The sequence below is a fragment of the Euprymna scolopes genome, chromosome 43, assembly GCF_053919585.1.
Source record: "Euprymna scolopes isolate OS-2025 chromosome 43, ASM5391958v1, whole genome shotgun sequence".
Classification (NCBI taxonomy): domain Eukaryota; kingdom Metazoa; phylum Mollusca; class Cephalopoda; order Sepiida; family Sepiolidae; genus Euprymna; species Euprymna scolopes.
In genome coordinates this window covers 33885451-33909723 of record NC_136524.1, presented here as the reverse complement: position 1 = coordinate 33909723, position 24273 = coordinate 33885451, and the positions used below count along the sequence as shown (strand labels likewise).

Below are 24273 nucleotides of genomic sequence, written 5' to 3'. Positions count from 1 at the left end.
GTGTTAGTGTAGTAATCATTAATGGTGTAAATTGGGTAGAATTTGATTATTTATGAGGACAGCTCAACAAGAACTTGTTTACATTGAATTTGAAGACTACCATGTTGTATTTAACTGGAAAGCAAACCAGTAGAACAATGTTCCATAGGCAGACAGTTCTGAGAAAGAAGCTTTGTCCATGGAATCTGCGTTTAGATTTAGGCACAAATAGAGAGTGGGTAAAATCATTTGTAGTGGTTGTAGGTAGTTGAGCGTTTTCATGGAAATCTGTGTTTTATGTAATATTCCAGAAATACTTAACTAATCGTGACATGACAATTAAGTAGATAACATTGTTTATTGTTGAAACTGACAAAAAATGTAAGTAGTTATCATTGTGTGTGTTTTTTTTTTTTTTTTTTTTTTTTAAATGAAAACTCAGTTTTTCGGCTGTCATATTTTACTACAATAACAAAGAATATAATTTTCTCCAGTATCGTTTTTCATAAATTTTGGATATAGTCCTTACTGTGACATGATAATTAAGTAGATATCATTGGTCTTACTTGAAATTCAATAGTTTCATTTTCGAGTTTTGATTTTATAAGAAAGAATTGCCAAATAATTTTTACAGCATGAAATGAAAAGTAGAAACTTATTTTAGATAATTAATTTTAAAAATGCATACATGGTACACACACACACATGAAAAATAAAAATTCTCACTTAAATTCTTTCAGTGCCGGTGTCCTTGGACAGTCTTTGAGAAATTCATTTACTAGAAAAAGAAAACAAAATTATAAAGATGACAAGAAGTGTTTATAGGTGTACAACATTTTAAAATATTAAATGTTTTTCTTATTGAAGAAGAATGTATAATCTTTTTTCTTTTATCCTCTTTTTCAACCCAAACAATGCACTTGAATGTAAGGGGCTACTATGCACTTGAATGTAAGGGGCTACTATGGAGCGTCGATATTTTAACATCAACGTACAAAATCAAAATGCAAAAACGTGTTTATATGCATCACTATCCTAAATAAAAATAAATAATTATATTTTGGACCAATCAGAAAACTTTCTGAATTTGAACTGGTTTTTCCTGGAAACTACACAGATCCTTTAAAAGGAACAGATTTTTTTTTTTGCAATAAACCAGTGGAGCTCTATCGACTGGTGTCTATGGACTGGTGTCATAAGGGTGCCCCCACTGTGGCCGCTTGTCTTTACAACATTTCCTTCCACTCTCATGCACACAAACATTAATACACATACAAACCTCATCATATTATCGTCTTACAATATTTTTGATTTATAATGAGGTATGATCCCACACAGTCGGGTGATCCTATTTATAGACAATGCTGCTAGGAACTGACGAATCGAATTAATTCACGTTCTGCTACCAACCAATCAGAAGCCAGAATTGCTCCATAAATATTAAACCTTTTCTGTAGCAATTTCACATATGTTTTTTCTGTCTTGATACGGTAAGAATCTTTTGCTCTGTGGAACTGTCTACTGCATACCAGTCACCTCTCAGGACTTGTGTAGAACAACGAACCATCGGAAACTGTTCTGAAACTAAACATGGCTTACACTTCTAGAATATCATACTTTATTCATTGAAATATTTCAAATATTTTCACTGAACTCCAATTATAATATACAAACAAATGAGCATTAACTCTTAAAAACAACTTTCAATGAATTATAATTTATTAAATTGAATAGAGAAGTTTTGATAACGATTTCTCTGAGCCCTGAAACTAACAGCTCTTAATTAATTGATCCAAACTTCCTCTAATGTCTCAGCCAATGAATCCCTTGTTTTTACAAGAACTCTAAAATATTCATGTTTTCCTATTCTTGTAAATCTTCCATTCAAATATATATAAATTAACTCTTATGTGAATATATGCCTTTTTAACTTATTTTGTTTTGTTTACTGTATAACAATGCCTCTCGTTTTTCTCATATTTGATTATAAACTCTGAAAACTTTTTTGCTGAAAATATTTCTTTGAATCTAGCTCATCCCAAAAATATCTCCCTCAAAGAAAAACCTCCAAAACCTGTCGTAAGCATATCCCTAAAAACTAATGACAGCGAACCCATAATTGGTGATTGAAACCACCATAACTATTTGGGACTATGTCTACTGGGGACTATTGGAGGAGAGGAGTGAAATGTCTGTTCACATTACATTTAAACTTTTGCATGTTAGTACAGTCAGGAAAAGAACCTCTAGAGGTCATGGCTATTGGACGATTACCACATGCGGATTATTTTTCCATGGGATTTAACTTTTGTTTTTATTTTTTTTGTCTTTTTTCTACTTAAATTTTCTTTTTTCCTTTCTCTTCCCCTACTTTTATTATGTATTTCTCTATTTTACTTCTTTTTTCATCTTTTCTTCTCTATTCTCTGGTGTCTATTCCCTCTCCTGTGAACACTTCTCGTTCTTCATCCCCATTCCCTTTAATAGTCCCGATTAAGTCACCCCATATCTTTTTACTTTTTCATTTCTAATATAAATGTTCTCAAGCCAGTTTTATCTTTTTATACCTACATAAGTGTTATAATGTAATTTTTTTTTTATTCTACTCTTCTGACGAGAAGCATTTAGCTTCAAAATGCCATAGCCTAAAGAAGGTCTTTTCCATTTTCCTCTCATTTTCATCCTTATTGACCTGATGATTTGATAACAGTTTTATGTAACTTTTATTTTTCATGTTTTTAATATTTAATTTTTGAATAGCTCCTCTTAACCAGGTAGAGCTTCTATCTTGGTATAAAAGCTCTACCTGGTTAAGAGGAGCTATTCATCTGTATAAGCACATATATATATATATATATATGGTGCTTGTGTAGGTTAGCAAAGATAATTTGACAAGATTATTTTTACACTTTTTATTAATTTTAGGTATTCTTTTTTTGCTTTGTTTTTTTTTTTCTTTCAAAAATTGTTTCCAAATTTATTAATAAAATTATTTGAACTTCATGTGCGTTTTGGCAAACTTCAAGAATTAGATCGGTTATCCCCCACCCCACCCATCTTCTTCAGTTGCAATTGCTAAGATGGCTTCGTAGCAATGGGTCTCAATAAAATTTGATTTTCCTCTGTAAACCCCTCCCCCACCCAAAAAAACTACTTGATCAAATTAAGCGATTTTTTTATGAGAACTTCTTCCATAACAGACATGTACATCATAGAGATTTTTCTTTATCTTCGCTTTTTAATATCTTTACTAAACTGCATAAGCACGATATATATATATAATTTTTTACTATAATAATTATTGAATACCTACAGACACTAGTGTTCCATACTTTCGGGAATCAGTAGTGCAGAGTGTCACGATCAACACCGGTCGAGAGATTCAAACCCAGCAACAGAAGCCATCTCTGATGCCATTAGCAAGGACTAAATCCATTCGGCTACCGTTAAGCGTGAGAAATATTGTTGAAATTTAAACATTTATTTTTTAAATGTTTTTAATGTCTATCAAAGTTATCTAATCATTATATGATAATCTGCCCATAAGAGCTAAATTGACCGACTTTATTTCAACTGAAAGTGCTGACATAATTATTTACTATAATAATTATTAAATACCTACAGATACTAGTATTTCATCCTTTAGGGAATTATCAAGGCAGGGTGTCACGATTAACACCGGCATATATATATATATATATATATATATATATATATATATATATATATCCAAAACCTCTGGCCTTGATGGAGGGGAGACTAAAACGCTGCTATGGTTTCAAATGATCTGAAATAACAGCAATGGGAGACTTGATTCCAAATATTTTTTATTTTATATCTCTCCTCTTCTGGAAATAGGGCACGATCATGAATATCTACAGTATCAAATAATCCTTATACACTGTGAAATTTACTTTATGTATGAAAACCAAAGAGGGAAGATATAACATATGAGAAATATTTGGAATCAAGTCTCCCCTTGCTGTTATTTCGGATCATTAGAAACTGTTGTGTTGTGGAACAACAGTGAAAATAAGAACAATCAAGTCGAGGTTCGGTTAAGGAACAAGTGTATTAACAATAATGTACAAAGATAGGAAAGCGTGTATATCTGCTGGGAACTTAGCTAGCAGTTGAAGTGCAGTCACATCTCTCTCACCGGTGTTGGAATTACTAGCGCTATTTATAGTGCTAATTGATGTAAATTCCTCTGTTCAAGGAAGACCGGTATAACATAAACCATAGCAGCAAGTTTTAGTCTCCTCTCTATCAAGGCCAGAAGTTTTGGGAAAATATCAGATATTTTGTAATTCATATGCAAAACTAGGAAAACAAATGACTATAATTGAAACATTTTATGGCTGTAAAAAAGTGCCAAAAATTGGCTCATGCATTACTTTTCCAAGGAGCCATCATTTGTTAAATTCTAATCAAGAGTAGCCGAGATTGGAAACTTAAAAAATTGCCAAAAAAAGGTGGTATATATATATCCATATATATACTTGTAGCCAAATTGAATATTTCTTTGTTTCTGTGAGACAAAACTACATGAAAATGTGCAGGCTTTTTTAAAGATTATAATAATATTCTATGGTCAAAATTTGATGACAATTGGTAAAAAAAAGAACCAATATTTTCAAACCAATAAAATATGCCCGAATTTGCCTCCAAATTTTACATTTGTATATATAGTGCCCTGGAAGCCAGCTTAAGTTTTGCTGCTTTGGGATGAATTTTGCTTAGGGTTTTTGTGCTTGGTTGTCTCCCCTGTGGCCTTACCAGGTCACTAATATATCTATTAATATGAGTTTTTACATTATATTACTTGTATTGATCAGATATTGTTCTCATCTTGAGTCTTATTTGTGCAACGTTTCGGTTGGATTGTGTTCTTACATTGTTTTTATATTGTATTTTTTTGTGTGGGTAGGCAGCTGGCAAAAAATGGTGGAGAGTAGAGATTCTTCTTCTTAAACTGACAGTACAAAACTATACCTGGATTACTTTGGCCTCTGGTACGAGTAGTTTAGCAAAGAGTGTTACCAAGTCACCTCCCTATAATTATTCAAAGTTAATCACTGATCAAGACTCACCTCTTTCTACACGATCAACGGCACCTTCAAAGTCTCTCTGTGCAATGCACATATCTAGGTCTTCGGGAAGTTCTTGGATCCAGTCTGTATTAAGCACACTCCTCTCCATTTCATCTTGTTGCTGTTGAATAACGCTGATCTCTTCATCTTCAAATGCTGCCAAAATGAATAAAAACAGTTTTTGTTTGTTTTATTACTATTGTTGGAATTGGATTAAGGTCAACATCAATAAAAGTAATTTTCTAAAAAGTCTCAATTTAAGAAATTATGTTAAACAAAAAAAAAACAAAAAAAAAAATGCTTGGAAGTATATTAGAAATATTGGACCTGGCTATGTAAAAAAAATATTGCCAAAGCTAGTATTTTCCAAATAAGGTTAAATTGCACACATCTTATATTGCCCGGATCTAATCTTCCTCTGAGGTCCTCAGAATTATATCTGTCTTTAAAACTCATTACACATTCATCATATAATTCCCAGATTATTTGTCTCCATGCAATGCATGTCCTCAACATTCACTGACCATGTCTCATCACACTGCATACACATGCCTGATAGACTACTCCTTTAATAGCCAGAGGTTAGGGTCTGCTAGTTAGTGGTTAATAACTGGGACAAAATAAAAATGTCCTACTCTAGGAGGACCCATCTTGCTATGACAGAGTCAGAAATGGGTGATAGTGTACCAAAGAGACCCCAGATTTCTGGCCTTAGAAAATTTAGATCATGTGATATTAGACAACCAGCTTAACATCAAATGACTTAGCCTCCTCTTTTTTTGATCTGTGTGATTTTTTTTATTTTAGAAACAAAACGAGTCCTTTTTTTTTCTTTTTTTTTTTTTTTAAATCTGTGTGATCTTTCAGCCCCTCCCCCTCAAATGAAGGATCCGATTTTTTTTTTATATGTAGAAACAAAACAATAGTCCTTTTCTTCTGTATTTTAACTGATTACTTAGTTATAGTCAGCCAACTTGCCTTGTCAACACTTCTGGTAGCAGCCATGCCAGAAGTTAGGAAGTATGTTAGTTGATTATAACTGATTACATTTTTTTTTTTTTTTACATGGGGGATCACTACTTATCAAGGCCCGGAAGCTACTCCGAGATAAGGGTTATTGTGTGTACAATAATCAATGGGATAATATCGTAGTAATAGTTGGTATTGGAGACTTGATTAAGTTTCTTACTTAAGGGGGAGATTAATCAGGAATTTGTTTATGGTGGACTTTTATATTTTGTAACTTTGCGATTTCATTGATCTTGAAAGTCAAGCAGAAGTAAACTAAAAAAAAAAGTTAAAAAAAAAAAAAAAAATATTTGGTTTATTTAGTTAATTCACGTTCTCATGAGATTTGAGACAATACATTATTAAATGCATCACTCTCTGTGCAACCGTGCTGTTGTCATCACATAAATTCATCCAAACAGAATGCCAAAGTTGACGATGATGCACCATACATGAATTTAAATATTTTTTTGCAGATCATGTTCTACGGTGTTCATGTGCACTTTCATAGCAGGCCCACATAATGCTGTAAATGATTCACTTTCCTATGGATGTATGGCAGACTCGCTGGATCTGCTTTAAGATTTATATTTCAACCATCATAATGATACATTGGCTAAAAGTTTGGTTCTTGTCCAGAATTTTCCTTATATAAAAAAAAAAAAAAAAAATCTATATAATGTACCCATGATAAAATGAAAATATCATATTCCAAAAATCAAGTAAATTCATAAAGTAGTTTTATTTTTCAAAATAAAATCATGTTTAAGCTATTTATTAAAATTTGTGTATATTACAACAAAATTCTGGTAATTTTGAATTATTGTTGAGTTATCTTCCGCTTGAGATTATTTTTAAGATTGCAACATAAGACAGTCTCTTACTCATAAAAATTTTATTTTCTTACTTAAAAATAAAACTACTTGATCAACTGATTTTTGGAATATGATATTTTTTGTTCAGTCACGGGTATGTATAGATTTTTCTTAATTTTTGTTTTTTAATATTATGAGAATTCTGGACAAAAACCGAAAAATATTTTGTGAAAGTTTAAAACTTTGAATTATTAGATAAAATATGGGAATAAGAAGGTCCTAATATCATAAAAATTACTAAAAAAAAAGTAAGTCTTCATTTGGTCCTCTAAGTCACAATGACCAAACAAAGTGTCTTTCACAGAATTTATCTGTGGAACACATTACCACATGAATGCTTTTCTGCAGATTACAACACAGTTGTCTTCAAACTAAATATGAATGAACATATGTCATAAACCATCCAAATTTTGTCCAATTATCATTTCCAATCTTATGATATTCAACTTCTAATATTCAACTTATATGATATATCCATCTCATTAGTCTCTATCCTCAAGTGGCGTTTATCCTTGATAAGTGGTAACTCATTAGTAAAAAAAAAAAAATTGTCATTTTTCATTCAGGCTTATCATATACAATCCCTTTGACAAGAGGTTTGATGCTGTCTGGTTGTCCTTGTACTAAGTTTCCAGTGATCATGGTTATGGAGATTGACTGTGTCTATTTGTGTCCATCTTGCCTGATGGTTTCTTTCCACATCTTAGGCCTTTCTTTTTGTTGTTTAGTCTTAGGTCTCTGCAAGTGCTAAAATGCCCTTTGCTTTTTTCAACATGCCTGAAGCAACGAAAATGATTTGCTTTTATCAGGACATCAAATTTAGAGATGACCAAAATCTTAAATCACTTATGATAAGGATATCGTATCTTGACTACATCTTAAGGTTTTTTTTTTTTTTTTTTTTTAACAAAATTTTTTACTATCAAGACCGGAAGCCACTCGAGGATAAAGGTTAAAGGGTGTAGTCAATGGGACAATATAGTAATCGTTAGAAGTGTGAATTTGGTAAATTGGATTACTTAAGGGGAACGGCTCATCAAAGAACTTGTTTACATTCAACTTGAAGACGGCCATATTGTAGTCAGCTGAAAAGCGTTCAAATTTAGCGATGTCAATCAAAAAGTTGATTTGTTAAGTGAATGAGTTCACACAGGTGCAGAAATAAAGGTTGGCTGAAGGCCAGTTCAGCTTTCTGCCATTTCATAGATTTGTTTCCCCACGTTCATTTGGACACTCCCACAAAAAAAAAAGGGAGTGTCCAAATAAATAGCAATTGTCTGATATGAGGGGGTTCCTCCACATTGATCAAAGCTAATTGCTTTCTGAACGTCCCTGGCAGAGAAGCCAGGAAGCTGCTTTTGCTTTTGATTAGTTTCGCTTTTATACAAAAAACACGAACAAACATGTGAGAGGATGGAATAGCGTGAATTTTATAAAAGTTGATCAAAATAAATCTAGATACGATGTGCATTCGCAAATTGTAGATATTATAATCTAGGGAGTATATAAAAAGTTCTAAAACATAGTAACCCCTCTGAAAAAAGCCTTTCTTGGACATACAAAAAACGCGTGCCACTTTTGCCTTTTATATATAAAGATTAGTAGAGTCCATTATGAGTGCATGGGTAAGTCTCCATAACGTGAAGTTTGAGTGAGGTCTCAACACTCACTGCCATACATCACATTGCAGCTAGCATAGAGCTTAACCCCAACCTAACAATTGGGATGGATCTAGTCTCACTTTGCAATTCATATCCATCTCATAATTGTCCTATCATTTGTCTGGAAATTCCTTTCTTTTACTTTCAAGGAAAAAAATAAAAAAAAACAAAACAATAAAACTTAAGAACTTCCTTTGATGAGGATTTTGAAATCCGAAATTAATTAAAAAAAGAAAAAAAAAAAAAAAGAAGCAAATTCTTTTTTATCTTCCTCTCTCTCTGTATATATATATATATATATATATATATATATATATACAGAGTAGAAATGAGGAAAATCGTCTGCCTTAAACCACTAACCTAGTTCTAAAACAGATCCTTTGTTCGATAAAATGCATGCCCATTGGCTGATAGGAAGGGGCGCGGTGGATACTAGAAAGCTGATTGGCTAACTAAAATCCTCAACATATATAAAAATGAGAAACAACCACAGAATTCGCGCATAAGCCTGACGAATCCTATAGTGGATGAAACGCTGAATATTCAGTGTAGCTTAATCGCCATATATATTTTATAAATTACTATATATATATATATATATACAGAGAGTGAGGGAGAGAGGCAGATAAAAAAGAATTTGCTTTTCTTTTTTATTAACTATTTGCTTATATATATATATATATATATATATATATATATATATATACATTAATCTGGAAATTAATCGAGGGTCATACAAAATCACATTTCCTACACACCTATCATAGATCTTACCCATGGTAATGATTGGGATTGCGCTGAATATTAGGATTGGAAGAAGTTCTTTGTATCTATAATTTTCTTAAGCTTCCATTGTAATTTATTTGGTTTTGATTTTTGGCTTCCGGAAAATTATTTTTGGAAAAAATGCCAGAAAATCATTGAGAGGGGAGGGGGAGGCATATGTTCCAAAAGCTGCTAGATAGATCTGAATGAAATGAAAAGATGACTGAGAAAGCATTGTCCCTTTGAAGCTGTCTCCACCTAATGTCCATTGTTGGTCAGTCAATTGGTTTTTGTTTTGTGTTTATTTATTCATTTATTTATTTTTTTAAATTTTGTATGCAGAAATTGAGGTGATTGGGTTTTAATCTTGATTTTGCAAAATTAAGTTGAGTGATCAGAGGAAGATAACAGTAGGCCTTTTGTTGAATTTGAAAGCCTCGTCTCTAATGTTAAAAATAGAGTCATTAGTAATCAGGCTTAAGGCTGGTCAAAATGTCTTTGTGGGCCAGATTTGAGTTGTGGGCCATATGTTGCCGACCCTTGGTGTAGCTAATAAATAGATTGTCAGGAAGCCAGGAAAAAATGTAAGATGGATACATATGCTTCTTCTGAATAAGTGATAATACTTACGTGTGGCTGGTTCACTATCATCAGTCGATTGGGCAGCTTGTTGCTCTGATAAACGTAGAGCAGCCTCTTTTTTTTGCTTATCTCTGGCGGCTTTTTTCTTTTTTGAATCTTCTAAGATGTCTAACCATTGGCGCTAGAAGTAAAATGAAAAGAGAAAATTATTCATCCCTACCTCCATCACTGATATCTTGACAAAACATTCAACATTAAAAAAACACAATACAAAAATATTTGTTCATAATGATCCAAAAACAAAATAAATTAAGTTGTCATCATTTTGCGATATCACATTAGTTAAAAAAAAAAACAAAAGAAAAAAAGCAAAAAAACATGACAAAGAATATTTAGATAACTTACTTTTGCTTTTGTACTGTCAGTTTGGTAAATCCGGGATTCTGGAAATTTGAGAATCTTAAAAGCGTTTTTGACAGTGTCGACATCCCGGACATTAACAACAGCTAAGCTATCTAATTCATAAAGTTCTTGGAATTTGAAACGTACAGGACCACGTCTGAAAAAAAAGAAAAAATAATAATAAAATAAATAAATAAAATAAAATCTAATTAAAAAAAAATTATTAATCTTTAACAATATTTCTGATATGCTATATTGCTTTTAGATTCTCAGAATCCTCCTCTTTATATATAAAACAAAACAAACAAAAAAAGAAAAAATCTGTATAATGTGACAGAATGAAAATGTTATATTCCAAAAATCACATAAATTGATCAAATAGTTTTATTTTTAATTAAGAAAATCATATTTTATGAATAAACAAAAAGGGACCATTTCATGTTACTGTTTTGAAAAAACAAGGGCAAATAAATCCACAAGAATTAAAACTTGCAAGCTCAACCTTGTAATTTTTACAATTTCTCATTAATCGCTTAAAATCTTTTAAAAATGATTTTCATTATAAAAATAGAAATACTTGATCAATTTACATAATTTTTGGAATATGATGTTGTTCTCTCATGGATACGCACATCATAAAGATTTTTCTGTATTTTTGTTTTTAATATAAGGCGAATTCTGGGCAATCATCTGTTTTTATTTACTTTATTTTTGGTTTAGGTATCCTCATATTGGATGTTGACCACCATCCGACATTCCAGAAAACTTAATGTCCTTTTTTTTTCTTTTTTTTTTTTGCATAGCCGTTAAACCATCTAAGAATTTTGAATGAAACATTCAAATCCAAATGAATATATTGCTTTAATCATGTATTTTATGCCTTTTAGATATCACAGAATTGTTAATTATTTTTGATTTCTGAAAAAAATATGAAGGGTAGATTTTGGCATAGAAAATTATCACTAGCTTATTTTGTGGAAGATGTATGAAATGAAATTAGTAATTAGATGTAGCTAGGTTATCGATAGTTATCAATATTTTAATTATCTTTAGACTACTGGTTCTTGCCTAGAATTCCCCTATACATATTTTATGGGAATCATTTTAGACAAAGCATGAAGCTGGGAGCGAAAAAAAAAAAAAAAAAATACTTCAAGGTCAAAAACTTATCGATGATTAAGATGGAATAGATTCTGACCCAGAAAACAGCAGTTTTTCCCCCTTTGTCAGAAACATCGTTCATGGAATATGAGGACTAAAGAACAAAATAAGAGAAACAAGAGTTACAAACTGAAAATAAACCCAAGATCCACTTTTTACCGTCTTTGAAACAAAGATAAAGACAAATCTGTTTGATACATGAACCTCTGACGAAACAAAAATATATTTAAAAAAAAATTTTTTTTAATCACATAAATTCATCAAGTAGTTTCAATTTTAAATAAGAAAATAATTTTTAACAAATTAATGGGAAGTCATACGTATTACAATATAAATCTCACAAGTTTTGCATTGTTTTTGAGATTTTTTTCAAAATGGTGGTCAAAACAATCACTCCTCCAATACTAATAAAATTTGACTTTCTTATCTAAAAATAAAATCACTTAATCAATTTATGTGATTTTTAGAAATGATATTTCTGTTCCGTCATAGGAATATATACATCATACAGATTCATTTTTTATTTTTGTGTTTAAAATATAGGAGGAATTTTGAACAAGAGCCAAGCTCTTTAAAAAAGTTACTTGATCTAAGCAGATTTTAAATTTGATTTAAAAACCAATACCTTTTTAACAAATATCCATTGTAAGCTTGGCTGGTTAGACCAATATTTTCAAAATAGGTCCAAGCAAAATTTCTAAATTGCCTAATTTTCTGTTGCCCAATTTTCCTGATTTCATTTTCTTTTTATGTATTGTATCTACTATTTTGGTAAACTTGTATCCCCCACTCCTATGCCATTTTCTTCTATTTATTTTGCGATTTTTTCAATGCTATTTTTTTTAAAATTTAAATTTGTAAAACTCATCCATTTTTGCTAGATAGGAAAACTGGTTCATTATTGAATAAATATCGATTGAAAACATTTGAAGAAGATATTGTTTTTAGAAGAGACTACACCCACCCCTATAATATTTTAAAAACATATTTACTTGTTAAATCGATTTTTCTAAGTGTTTGTTTTCTACCTAGCTGGATATATTTCTAGTGGTTTAACTTATGCGAAAGTGTTTATTCAGTTCAAAAAAAGAGACTAACAATATTTTGGTTCTCCTGTAGGAAATGCATCCCTGATTTCTACTTTTGCTTTTCTCGCTCACTTACCACTATTTTGAATTTGTAGCAGCAGGTCAATGGACTTTTTTTTTTTTTAAAGCCCCCACCCCTCCTTAAATTATATTTAAAAAAACATACAAATTTATTTTCTTTCTTTTGGGGGAGGGGTGCTCTTTTCAAAACTATATCTACCTCAGTATTTTTTTTTAAATTTTCTATTTTTGAGTGATTATCGAGACTCCCAAGATGTGATCCTCTCATGTCTGACATTTTTGTTCTTAAGTAACACTCGACACTACTTGTTTTTTTAACTTTAAAAGAAGTTGAGCTACTAAAAACTTACAAAGCTAGGTAGAAAACAAACTCTTAGAAAAATAATTTTTTTTTTATAAAAACAATAATAAACAAGTAAAAATATTTTAAAAATTATTATGGAGTGTGTATTCTCTTTTAAAAACAATATATCCTTTAAGAAAAAAAAGCCAACTTCGTCCCCGTTGCATAATTTTTTTTTTTTTAATAATAAATGCTTTTTCATATATATTTTTATGTTTATTCGCTATATAAATGTATAAAGACTCATGTGAAAATAAACTTTATTCAATTTTATTCTTTAGAAAAAATAATTCAACTGTACGTCACACACAAATTTATCAAAAAAATTTGTTTTGTTTTACAATCGAAAACATCGACTTCAGCTCCGCTGTTGAAATTAAAACATAATAAACATGGGTTTTCGTTTATAATTTTATGTTTATTCACTAGATGAAACTTTTTTTTTTCTGTAGAAAGTTGTTTTTATAACGGAATGAAATTTGGCACGTGGCGTACTTTTCAGCGTGCTGGTGTACCAAAAATGAATTACCACTAAATTCCTTTTAAATTCATTAGGTTCTTTAAATAATTACAAAAAGTGTTATTAAAATAGGTCACGATGGTCTATTTATTAAAATTATTGAAATGGAAAAAGATGTTAAATAAAAAATATACAAAATTTTTACTTAGTAACATTAATAATTAAATATGAAATGCTGCACATCGAATAAATATGATTTAAAAAGTCATATGCATATTTTAAAGAATTATTGAAATTAAGAAAATTAAATAGTGAATGGCAAGTTCTTTAACGGAAAATTTGGTTATTTTAACAAAATAAATATCAATTAAAATAGATTTTTGGGCCATTCCAGAAAAGGCCTTCGTGGAAAAATGGCTAGGCTGCATTCTCTATAATTGTAAACAGGAGCTAAAACCACCCTGCAAATATTTTATCTAGAAAAGGAATATAAAATTTAATAAAAATAAAAAATATTTATGATTCAAGTTTCTAAATCTATTTCTAAAAATATGTCACATTGACTTATCTTTTGCAATAAAAAAGTAGTAAATTAAAATCTTATTATGAAATAAAATCGACCAGAATGTACTTAGGTTTCTTCATAATCAAGCCAGCCATTTAAATTGTTGAAAAATAAAATCAATTACTTTTCTGAGTTGTCAAAATTCCAAAGGAATTCAGAATCATTTAAATACTTCTAAGATTAGGAAAAACGATCCATGGAAAAAGAGGACAATTTTTGTTAGTTAGGAAAATTGCACTATTATGAAATAAATATTTATTTAAAATAGACCATGCTTGTGAGGATGTAGTTTTAACTACCCCCCTTCCTTTAAAAAGGAAATAAAATCAATTTTTCTAAGTATTTGTTCTAAGAATATGGCCATTTGTTATTATCTTTTCCACTTATTATATTAAAAAAAGTAGTAAATTGAAATACTATGACAAGATTAACTCCATCATAATGCGTATCAGTATTTTTCATAAATAAATCAGCCATTTTAATATTTTGTAAATAGTCCAAAAAAAAATAAATAAATAAAAAATCACTTTGTGATTGTTTAAAAATTTGAAAAAAATCGGAAGCCTTTAAACTACTGAATAAAAAGTTACTTAAACTTATTTTAAAAATTCTTAGAAAATCCTCATGTATTTAAAAAGGCATAACAAACAAAATAAATTAAATAGACTCTTGGAAAATGTCGGACACATTTACTGTCGTTTCAAAGCAAATGAAATCAATTTTTTGAAGTGTCCGTTCTAAGAATACAATTATTGTATTATCGATTATTGTAGTTTTTTGGGAAGCCAGGGCGCTAAATGTCAATTCGCCATTTTGTTACTCCAAAAGTCGTTAGGTATCATGTGTCGTATCAAAATAAAACTTCTACCGAAAAAGAAGTTTATTTTTTACATTTTTATCTAGCAAATAAACATAACTTACATATAAAAAAACATGTTTATTATTTTTAAAAAAATCCAACTTAGGCAATGAGGATGAATTTGATGTTTTAATTCTAAAATGTAATTGACTTTTTTTTATATAAAATTGTGTGTGGCATACTGCTCAAATATTTCTTCAAAAAAATAAAATTGAATTAATTTTTACAAGAATCTTTATACATTTATCTAGCGAATAAACATAAAATTATATATGAAAAAACGAATTTTGGTAAAAATGGCACCAATAAAAACGGCAAAAGTGAATATTTTGACAAGGAAAAAGTAGGACTGTTCAAGAAGTGCAGCTGAGCTCTAATTCCTTTAGTTTAAAATAGGACTATGCCCCCCCCCCCCCCCCCGATAAATATTTTTTAATAGACATTAACACAGGTAGGGGTGGGCTAGGTTTTTTTTAATAGAGGCTAATCACTGTTAATGCTTTGTGCTAGTTTGCTCTATACTTTTAGTTAGTCAGTGTGAAAAGTCTTTAATGAAGTAGAAATAAAGAATAAAAAAATTTATTGCTTTTATATCCACTCTCTTTCTTTCTCTATTCTTTGATTATTCATCATAATTTATAGCAATGTTGGACATTTTTTGTTCAAAAATAACATTATCTAGTTAAAAAAAAAAAAAAAAAGAAAACTGTTTAAAATAAGTTGAACCACCAAAAACTTACGAAGTAAAGGTACAAAACAAACACTTAGAAAAATCAATTTTATTTTTTTAAAACAACAGTAAAAATATAAAAAAAAACAATATTATGGGATATTTATTCTCTTGTAGGGATTAATAAGAATTGACTGCGGACTGGAAGATGCGGGACTTCTGGTGGAAAAAGGAAGTTTGGTTGTTGGCGCGTTTTTTTCTGGAGTTTTGAAGAAGAAAAAAAAGGACGGTTGATTTCCCACGTGGCCGGAGGAGCCCCGAAAAGGTTATGAAAGTCAAAATCGACATACTGGCCCCACGTTATGGCCCGAACGCCTTGAATGACTAAACACTGCTTCATTCATGAAAACCAGAAAAGGAAGACACCGAAGTAAATTCAAACCAACTTTGTTCCCACCTAAACCGATAAGTGTAACCCAATGAACATTCTTTCTGTTGATTTTCTCACACACATTTCACGAACATTCTCTTCTGCCACAAAACGAACCTTCTCTATATACCTTCCAAATAGTAAATAAAGTTGCCTTTTTTTTTATTCACCCTTAAAATATGTTTTTTTATTTATTTCTATGGAGTCAGAGAGTTAGACACAAACCTGATAAACCTCTATAGCCCATACTCTTTTTAAAACAATATCTCCTTCAATAACGGCTATAAAATGTGTTTTCAATGGATATTTATTCAATAATGGACCAGTTTTCCTACCTAGCAAAAATGAACTCGTTTTCTGGTGACGAGTTTTCCTAAATTCCATTCTTGTAGAATTTTTTTTTAAAAATCCAAAAACTTTTTCTTTTTTTTTTTAGAGGGGATAGTCTTTTTTTTTTTTAATTATATCTCCCTCAAGAACAGTAATAACATTTATTTTCAATGGTGCCCGGAAAACTTGTCCATGGAAAACTCGTCTATGGAAAACTCATCCATTTGTAACCTCTTAACATAAATACCTCCGACTAACCAGACAAGCAGCAAAATCCCACCCCTTTACTGTTGAGGTCCCTAGATGCCGGAAAGCCTTCTACTTTAAATAGTTTCTTACCTCGGACTACTAGACTTTGAAATTATCTTCCTGTTTTTTTGCTTTCCTGCCTTTACTAACCTGCAGAAATTTAAATGTAATCTGAACAGACATCTTGTTAATTTTATTTTTATTTCGGACTACTAGTCTCATCTTTATTAGTTGTTGTTTTTTTAATCTTTTTATTGGTTCACAACGTTTCAGCCAACTTCCTCTGGTCTTCGTTGTGAACCAATAAAAAGATTAAAAAAACAACAACTAATAAAGATGAGACTAGTAGTCCGAAATAAAAATAAAATTAACATAAAATGCTCATCTCAAAATAAAAAAATTCCAATTAAGGAATAATATATATATATATATAGACATCTTGTTGCTCAACTTCCTACACAGTCCCCAAATATCCCAAATGATCCCAAATAGTAGTCCCTTATGTCCAAGTGGCAATAAGCCCTGTTTTTGATCAAAAAGAAAGAAAAAAAAAAAGAATCAAGACAAATGAGACAAAATGCTTAATGTTGGATACGTGAAAAATGGTCAATTCTGGTATACCATACCGGTGAGGTAATAAAGATGCAATCATAAGGCTGTCATTAAGAAGAAATGCGTGCACTGGACGATTACAGGTGAATGTCTCGGAGTCAAGTTCAATCAATTCCCCATTGTGAATTAGTTGCCGACCGGGAACTTCTGTAACACTCTAGAAAAAAAAAAAAAAGAAGTAAAAATATATATATATATATATATATATATATATACACACATTTATCTCTATATAACAAGGGCAAAACGCGTGTGTGTATGTTTTCATATCTTGCAAAAACTTTCAACACCGGTGACAGATCCCCACTAAATCGGTATAGTTATAAAACTCGACCCTTCAAACGGCAAATATCGAAAAATTGGCCAAAAACATTAATTACTTCACCCTAAACTGGGCAGTTTTCTACAAGGTGGGGTAAGGTTTTTGAGTCACCCCGGCTACTACCAGTTTGTCTCCCCCCCACCTCTTATTCTTATTTTAATCCCTCTACCACACCCGGGAAATGCTGGGTACATACGCTAGTTAAAATATATTGGAGATTTTGTAACTGCTGGTCTGAAGCCACAACTATACTATTACTTTTATTAATTCTTCTATTGCACTAAAATGCTTGATACATGATGATGACAGTGACGGTGTAATGGTTAAAGAGTTGTCTTAGGAGGTATTGCTTTTAGAGGAAGGGTAGTTGTGCAGTACTGTTCTCGTGTGATGAGAGCCTATTCCCAGACATTACCTCTCCATTTTTTGTACAAGAAATAAGGGGGAAATAAAAGACTGCAGTGATAGACATAGCATTACAAGCATATGTGATATTTTCGTGGGCATCAGCAATATAACATACCTAATGTACTTCAACAAGTCATATCTTTTTTATTTGTGGGTCAATTTTTAAAAGAATTACATTGATGGAAAGAGAATAGAATAGGCATTCCAATGATGTTAATTTATTTTTCTTTTATGCGTTCAATGTTTTTATGCTTCAAGTTAAAAATGAGAAAACGGTAACAAATGAGGACAGATATGGCTGAAATTTTACAGGCTATACAAGCATAGAAGTCCATCTCTATTGGACTTTGATTTATATTTTTATGACGACAGGAAGCAAAGTTACGACTGAGCTTGTTAGGCGCTAATGTGCTGACCAGCACTGAACTGACTAAAGTCAGCGTATTAATGAGTTTTGTTTGTATTCTCTTAAAAATAGAAAACTGTTTTTCCGTTTTCAAAACATTGTGATGCATTTTGTAAATTTTTACATTGTTTTCACCTTAACATTGTTCTTTAAAATGACTAGCGCTAAAGGTTTTCGAGTATGCTGAAAACGAATATCGCATTATAATTTTCCGCAAATAAATAGCTTTCCGGATATTAAGCAATGTCATTTCTTATGTTATTGTTGGTGGTCATCTTTCATTGATTTTTTTTTTTTTTTACTTAGCAGTCACTGCTTATCAAGGCTCAAAAGTCACTTGAGGATAAAGGCTAATGAATGTAAGGTGGTAGTGTAATAATCGTTAATGGTGTAAATTGGCTAGAATTTGATTATTTATGGGACGGCTCAACAAGAACTTGTTTATATTGGCTACCATGTTGTATTCAACTGGGAAGCAGGACAGTAGAACAATGTTCCACAGGCGGGCAGTTCTGGGAAAGAAACTTTGTTCATGGAATCTGCATTTAGATTTAGGCACAGATAGAGAGTAGAGGAAATCGTTTATAGTGGTTGAGTATTTTTTTTTGTGAAAGTTTGGCAAAGAGGAACCATAGTTTGTACTTCAGTCGAGCACTTGCCATGAAAATAAGGATAGAGCAGAGGCAGCCTCGCAACGTCTCTTCTGTGGGAAAGAGATTGTAGGGAAGAGAAAGTCATCATCTACCAAATTTTCAAAGCCAGTTTCCTGATCTCTAGTCTTCGATCGGAATGTAGAGTTGATGTCAATCTGATTTACAACTGGTTTTGCCTAGCTCTGATATTTTTCAGTGTTGTCTGTCACCTCTGCAACACAGGTGCTAGTGTGATTGCAAAAGTAGATAAAGTCTGCAATTACTAACCAACAAAGCATTACCATTATTGACCAAGGGTAGATAGAGTCTACGACGCATATATACAGTGTGAGGATGCATAAACGTGAAACTTGGCCACTAAGGGCTAAGGATGTGCGGTGTTGCATGGATATGAGAATGATACGATGAATGTATAATGTGAGTCTTAGACTGGCTTAAATCTGATGACCTCAGAGGAAGATGATATCTGGAAAATATAGAGATGCGTGCAGAGGAAGGAAACTTTGTTAGTAAAGAATGAATGTTCTTGCATTAGAAAATGCAGAACAGTTGAGAAAGTAGGGTCAGTAAGTGGTAGGTGGATATTTTGTTGGAGCCAAAATGTCTGCTTACCATTTTTCCTTAGCAAAATGTCACGTTTTTTTAGAGATGTGTGATACAATGAATAAATAAAAAAGAATTCATTATATCTACATTTAAAAAAAAAAAAAAAAAAAAGAACCATATCATGCCCGTCTTTTACTTATACAGCCAGCAACTAGTAATTAACACATTTCTTGGTTTGGGGTTAGTTGTCTCAAATATTTATTCACAGTGTTTGGTTTGGTTGTTTTGTTTTAGGCATATCATCTCTTTTCAGGCTGTTTGATGACAAATCCAGTAATTTTTGTGCTTTTAAGTTCTTTATATCTCCGAATAATGTTTGGCTTGGTTGTTTTACAGTATACAGTGTAATCCGGATATAAGAGACTTCTTATGTGTGTGTGTGTGGGGGGGGTATCTTATATCCGGGTTACACTGTACATGAACAGGCTCTAATTTGGGACCAGAGAATCTCTTATTTGGTTTTCTTCTATTCGAGCCTCTTATATCTAGTAATTTTGGTAAAAGTTTTTAAGCATCGAGTTCTTTATCATATATATGTATTTTTATATAATTTTTCATGATGTATGCATATAGACCTTTACCAGTGTAACCCGGATATAAGAGACCGACTATATAGACACCGTAACTTGATATATATTCGAGTTGCGCTTCAATTCAAAATGGCGTAATGGAAACATATTAAAAGTATTTGCAGCTTTTCTTCCAATTTTTGCATTTTAATCATGTCAAACAACACTATTTCCTTTTGATGGATTGATTGTTGCTATTTCTTCTTCTGATGAGTTAAGGGCATAATAGATTAACTGATTGATATAATAATTGATTGATTTTGCCCAATGAAACAGATACTGTCAAGAATTGTGAATGTCAACTGAATTAAAGGAATAAATTATAAGATGGTCAACATCATGAATTTTGGTATATAGTTTTTTGTCATTTATTCTATATATTGCTCTGTAATTACATTGAGCTTCTTAAATAAGGATTGGTATATATTATAAGAAAATATATTTCTACAGATATAATATATATGAATTTAGGAAAACTTGTCCCCGGAAAACTCGTTTCTGGAAAACTCGACCCCTTTTGCTAGGTAGGAAAATTGGTCCCTTATTGAATAAACATCGATTGAAAACATATTTTATGACCGTTCTTGAAGAAGATATTGTCTTTAAAAGAGAATACATATCACATAATATTTTTTAAAAATATTTTTACTTGTTTACTGTTGTTTTAAAAAAATTAAATTAATTTTTCTAAGTTTTCGTTTTCTACCTAGCTTTGAAAGATTTTGGTGTTTAAACTGATTTTAAAGAGTTTATTTAATTAAAAAAAAAAAAAGAAAGTAATGTCTTATTACTTATGAACAAAAAATGTCCAACATAAGAGGATCACATCTTAGGAGGATAATTGCTCAAAAATAGAAAATTAAAGAAAATATTAAGGTAGATATAGTTTTAAAACGAGCCCCCCTCCAAAAGAAAATAAATTTGTATATTTTTAGGTAATAATGCACATCCCATAATATTTTTTAAAATATTTTTACATGTTTATTGTTTTAAAAAAATTAAATTGATTTTTCTAAGTTTTCGTTTTCTTCTTAGCTTTGTAAGTTTTTGGTGTTTAAACTTATTTTAAAGAGTTTATTTAATTAAAAAGAAATAACAACTAATGTCGCACTCGACATTACTTAGTAAATAATTTTTAATAAAAAAATGTCCGAAAATTAAAGAAAATACTGAGGTAGATATAGTTTTAAAACGAGTCTCTCCCACCTCCAAAAGAAAATAAATTTGTGTATTTTTAAGTACTGCACAAGTGCCCCCGAAATGACTTTTAAATGATATCCTCTCCTCCCCATGTTAAGAATGGCTTTCGAAATAATGTTATTATTTAAGCGCGGTTCCAAAATTACATAAGACTGTGTTTTCTTTTTTATTGTTTTGTAATAACACAAGAATTATTTAAACTGAATTAATTCTTCTAAATAAAATAATTGCTTTCTTTGATAATACATGCTTTCTTTCTTTATTTTTGTTTCGTAATGACACAAAAAGTCTTAAAACTAGAGCATTTTTTAAAATAAATATTTGGCTTCGTTTTTCATATTTCAACTTATTTTTTTTAAGCAAGAGTTAAAAATAACTTTTTAAAATATTATGGGGGTGCATAGTCTCTTTTAAAAACAATATCTCCTTCAAGAACGGTAATAAAATGTGCTTTCAATCGATATTTATTCAATAAGGGACCAGTTTTCCTACCTAGTAAAAAGGGGGGAGATTTCCGGGTATGGGTTTTCCGGAGATGAGTTTTCCCGGGACGAGTTTTCTGGGCACCATATATATAGGTGCCGGGAAAACTCTTCTCCGGAAAACTTGTAAAAAAAAAAAAAAAAAAAAAGTAATCACTAAATAAATTTATTAATCAATTTTATTGAAAACTCTGCTATCGTTTATCAAGAATCTTTTTAATTTCATTTTTTGTTGGTTGTTTTTCGGAGGGAGATATAGTTTTTACCCCCCCCCCCCTCAAAATTATATTTAAAAAAATATTAAAATTTACTATTTTCTTTTTAAAACCAAATCTCCCTTAGTAATTTCTTTAATTTTCTATTTTTTAGCGATTATCAAAACCCCTAAGATGTGATATACCGGACATTATTTCTCGTTCTAACGTAACACTTTTATTTGTTTTCGGTGTTTTTTTTTCTTTACTGAATAAACAATTCCAAATAAATTAAACAACACTAAATAAGTAAATTCTTTTTTATATTAATATTTAAAAAAAATATGCGGTCTCGTTTATGAACATAATAAACGCTTTAAAATAAGTGAAACCACTAAGAACTTAGCCAGTTAGGTAGAAAACGGACACTTAGAAAATCGATTTTATTTAAAAAAAAACAAAAAAAACATTAAACAAGTAAAAATATTTTTTAAAAATATTATGGGGGGCTATAGTCTATTTTAAAAACCAATATCTCCTTCAAGAATGATCATAAAATGTGTTTTCAATCGATATTTATTCAATACGGGACGAGTTTTCCGGAGATGAGTTTTCCTAAATTATATATATATATATATATATATACATACATACATACATACATACATACACATGTGTTTCTTATATCCGGGTTAGACTGTAAAGGCTCTAATTTGGGACAAGAGAAAAATCTTTCATCCTTTTTCTTCTATTCGAGTCTCTTATATCCGGGTTACACTGTATTAACCTTTTTCAGATTATTTCAATACTGAATATAGTAATTTTGGTAAAAGATTTTAAGCATCAAGTTCTTTATTTATATATATATATATATATATTATTTTTAAAATCTCGCTAGATACAGCCACTCTGATGAGTCATAGACGATGAAACACATGTCAGTGGATAATTACATTTTAAAAATAATATATATATACAGCTCCCCATGTGGGAGTACCAAATTGGTTAAAAGGGAAAATTATTCCTAACTCGCATTTAGGTAAAAAATGCACTTTCGTAAATGATTGAATTCATTCAAAACATATCGCTAAAACCAAAACAAAACAACATCTATATATATATATATATATATATATGAATTTAGGAAAACTCGTCCCGGGAAAACTCGTCTCGGGAAAACTCGTCTCCGGAAAACTCGTCTCCGGAAAACTCGTCTCGGGAAAACTCGTCCCCTTTCGCTAGGTAGGAAAACTGGTCCCTAATTAAATAAATATCGATTGAAAACACATTTTATGATCGTTCTTGAAGGAGATATTTTTTTTTAAAATAAACTATAGCCCCCCCCCATAATATTTTAAAAAAAATATTTTTACTTGTTTAATGTTTTTTTTTTTTTTTTTTTTTTTTTTTTTTAAATAAAATCGATTTTCTAAGTGTCCGTTTTCTACCTAACTGGCTAAGTTCTTAGTGGTTTCACTTATTTTAAAGCGTTTATTATGTTCATACAAAGTTAATTACAAATTTTTTTTTGTTCTTATTTTAACGAATGTTTTTTGGAGTCATAAAAACAATAAAAAAAACAAAACCCAAAAATTAAAAAACAGGGAGCGATTCCATTCTTCGTTACGCTTTTGGTTTTGTTTTTTAATTATGATAGTTTTTTGTTGTTATGTTTTTGTTTTCTGTCATACCAAATGCACTCATGCGTTATTTAAAATTATGATTTTATCAATTATCAACATTTATTGTCGTCCTGTCAAATTTTGCAAAAATTAACTAATAAATTAAAAGCGAAATATTTTTTGACGCGAGAGATGCCATGTGCTAACAATCTCTCGTTAACTCATTTTTAATTTTTTAAATTTTTACTTCAAAATTCTAAAATCAATCATTAAGAGAGAAAGTAATCACTAAATAAATTTATTAATCAATTTTATTGAAAACTCCGCTATCGTTTATCAAGAATCTTTTTAATTTCATTTTTTGTTGGTTGCTTTTCAAAGGGAGATATGTTTTATCCCCCCTCTCTCTCTAAATTATATTTTAAAAAATATTAAAATTTATTATTTTCTTTTTAAAACCAAATCTCCCTCAGTAATTTCTTTAATTTTCTATTTTTTAGCGATTATCAAGACCCCCTAAGCATTATTTCCCGTTCTCCCGTAACACTCGACCGACATGTTTTTTGTTTGTTTTCTGTTTTTTTTTTCTTTACCAAATAAACGATTCCAAATAAATAAATAACATAGTCGGCGAAGTAGAAAAATCGATTTTACCCTT

General features: G+C 30.5%; 1 protein-coding gene across 1 annotated transcript in view; it reads right to left on the bottom strand.

Moving 5' to 3' along the window:
- LOC145268275 (exocyst complex component 8-like) overlaps positions 1-24273 on the bottom strand; it is a 149125-nt gene that overhangs the window by 45961 nt on the left and 78891 nt on the right. The window contains exons 5-9 of the mRNA XM_080123646.1: positions 17168-17310; positions 10369-10522; positions 10012-10144; positions 5073-5228; positions 706-757 (exon numbers count right to left, since the gene is read on the bottom strand). Coding sequence (XP_079979772.1) covers positions 706-757; positions 5073-5228; positions 10012-10144; positions 10369-10522; positions 17168-17310 — 638 coding nt within the window. The remainder of the gene's footprint in view (positions 1-705; positions 758-5072; positions 5229-10011; positions 10145-10368; positions 10523-17167; positions 17311-24273) is intronic.